The 2,958-nt window shown below is 37.6% G+C and overlaps 1 protein-coding gene across 4 annotated transcripts in view; it reads right to left on the bottom strand.

Annotated features, from left to right (window-relative positions):
• CACNB4 (calcium channel, voltage-dependent, beta 4 subunit) overlaps positions 1-2,958 on the bottom strand; it is a 416,418-nt gene that overhangs the window by 39,147 nt on the left and 374,313 nt on the right. For all 4 annotated transcript variants that reach the window (XM_006834541.1, XM_006834544.1, XM_006834542.1 and 1 more), the window contains one exon: positions 1,728-1,837. In XM_006834541.1, coding sequence (XP_006834604.1) covers positions 1,728-1,837 — 110 coding nt within the window. The remainder of the gene's footprint in view (positions 1-1,727; positions 1,838-2,958) is intronic.

The following is a 2,958-nucleotide window of genomic DNA, read 5'->3' as shown; positions in this document are numbered from 1 at the left end:
ATAAAGGCATGAAGTGACTGGCTTACAAGCTTTCAAGAGGGACTTTAGTTTAAGAGTATGGGAGGGAAGAAAGAGTCCCCACTGAATTGTTTTCATTTTGTCTATATGGGTCTGTTAAGAGATGGGGATATGATTCATATGATTCAATAGTGAATAATTGTTACCATGACTAATTGTGACTGTCACAATTGTAAAGGTAGAAGTTTTGTAACCAAAACAGGTGAGTGGTTAATCTTACAGTCCAGAAACAGAGGACTCTAGGACCATCAGGGAGAAGAGCACCAGCAGAATGCGGGACCTTATCCAGAGAGGCAGCAAGACGGAGGCAGAGATGGGGACATGGAGAGAGGGAGTGGCTGAGGACTCTAGATTCATGGGAAGAGAGGGACTAGGAGCTGATGGCCAAGAGGCAGACTTGCAGAATGTGCCCTTTAGAGGTGTAAATTATTATATGTGCCTGAGTGTTTTGTTGCTTTTTTAAAAAAAGCTAAAGTGAATAGAGAGAAATACTGTTAACTAATGGAGGGGATTATAATTATTGTAATGAAACAAGGTGTATGATTTGTTGAATGTAAAACTGATGACCTGCCCTGTGAATGTTCACTCAATCCAATGCACAATAAAAACCTTAAAATAAATAAAAGAAATGACAAATACTGCATTTAGTAGGTTTAACATTTTTTCATGAAGTAACCATTCAACAAACATTTACTGAGCAATTTATTATCTACGTGCCAATCTTGTGCTAGGAACATAGAGATGATTCTTTGTATCCCTTTTCTAACCTAATCTTGGCTCAAGGTCAAGGCATAGCTTTCAATGGATTGTTGATGGGATGTTTAAGCATGTATTCTATCTTGGAAACTTTACTTTTATTTATTTTTTTTCAAATCAGTTTTAAAACTCATTTCCATAGTTTGTTAAAAATATAGTGGAATGCATAGAAGAGTATTGTCTTTCCTACTTTGCTCCTAAAGGACTGTTAAAACAAGTTGCCCTCCGAATACAAACGAACGCAAAAGAGAATCCAAGAAAGTCAAATGGATTGCTCCACTCCAGGCAACCAGGGAGACCACACAAGCTTTTGAAATGACCTTGGTGATTGATTAGCAGATAGGCTTTTGTAGATGAAGGTTCCATCCTCTACAGAATTACTCATATAGGTTCTGATGAAACTAATCACATGTAGCTTTTTCTGCTTCTTCATTATGGTGAATTTTATGATACTAACTAATGTATGAGGAAAAATATGTTTAAACTCTGGCATTGATTTCTATATCCATAAATAGACTATTCTAGTACCACCAGTTGGCAGTAGAAGCAACATTAAGAACATCATTATCTAGCTTTTCTTCTGAAGATTGGAGAAAGCTGAACATCTCATTTTCTTTCATGTCAGCTGTGATTCAGGTATGGCAGATATCATTAGCCTCATTGAGGAGCTTGGGCAAGGCAGATATGAGTGGTTTCATGTGGTTCGGCTGTAACAGACTAGGTGTACCCATTGAGGATTCTTCCCAACAGACTACTAATTACCTAATTGACTAGAGCTGAGAGGAGCAGATGCTGGCTGCTGAAGGACTCGGCTTCCCCTTATTTCTCATGGCTAGCATTCTTTTCAGCTATTCAATTCTTTCCCACTCAGAATATGAGGCAAATTGGAAAAGACAGTCATAAAGGCAATATGAAAGCAAAGCTTGGAGAAGTACCACATTTGAACATCTTACCTAAACTGGACCGAGTGTTCGAACGTTCAATTATTGCTCTCTTGCTGGGATTATTTAGGACAGACCTCTTAGCAAGAGAAATGTCAGCAGTCACTCTGGTTATTGATATCCTATGAATAAAAACACAGAACAAGCCAGTAAAAATTTTATGGGGTTCTCCAAGTGATTCATAACCACAGCACTTAATAACCACTTTACATACTACATTGGAACCACAGTGTTACAAACGTTGGCCACAAGTATTTGATACAAGCTCTAGTGAGTATTAAAATACAAGAGCAGAATGGAGGAAGATTTGGCTATTTAACAAAAAGCAACTGCAATAAAAAGCAGCTATCCCTCCTATTTCCTGTCTTGTCTAATTCTCTTTATAATGCAACAATACCAGGAAGGACTCAAAACTATGAATAAATCATGCTCTTTATATGAAGCAGCAATACAATTTCCTCACAATCCACAGCTGATTTGCTCTTAAATAAGACCTTCAGAAACTACAAATGACCTGCCCTGGTTTATAAACATTGATGATCAAATGAGGAAACCTTCACATTGATCAGCAAAGACAATCAACCAGTTGTTGGCTAACTGGCATTCCTTGTGCTCGATAGCTAACTTACTAAATGTAACAGCATTTCTCCAAAAGCCCAGTGTAGTGTTTCATATGTTAGAATGTTAAAAATATGGTTTATTTTCTGTACTTCTTCCTACCACTTGTCTGTTAGTTTGTTGTACAGTGGTGGTTTTTGTGTTGCTGTGAGGCTAGGAGCTATGATACCGGTATTTTAAATAACAGCAGATAAGCCTAATGCAGTTTGTCACTTGATTTCTTGACTGCTGCTTCCAGGAGTGTTAAAGGTGGATTCAAGCAAAATGAAGTGTTAGGCAACTTCAATCTTTTCTCCATTCATCATTATGTTATTTATTGGCCCAGTTGTGAAGATTTTTTTTTTCCTTTACATTGAGGTGTAACCCAAACTGAAGGCTGTAGTCTCTGATCTTTATCATTAAGTATTTTAAATCCTCTTTGCTTTCAGCAAGCAAGGTTGCATCATCTGTATATTGCAGGTTGTTAATGCATCTTCCTCCAATCCTGATGCCACATTCTTCTTCATATAATCCAGCTTCTCAGAATATTTGTTTAAGATGTTCACCATATAGATTGAATGGAGTCTTGGTTTGGCACCATAGGATAAGCACTGGACCTCAAGGTTGGTTTGAACCACAGGGTTGT

Source organism: Chrysochloris asiatica, unplaced genomic scaffold (genome assembly GCF_000296735.1).
Source record: "Chrysochloris asiatica unplaced genomic scaffold, ChrAsi1.0 scaffold00012, whole genome shotgun sequence".
In the NCBI taxonomy this organism is placed as follows: Eukaryota; Metazoa; Chordata; class Mammalia; order Afrosoricida; family Chrysochloridae; genus Chrysochloris; species Chrysochloris asiatica.
The sequence above is the reverse complement of the archived record's forward strand: the minus strand, read 5'-3'. Positions and strand labels throughout refer to the sequence as shown.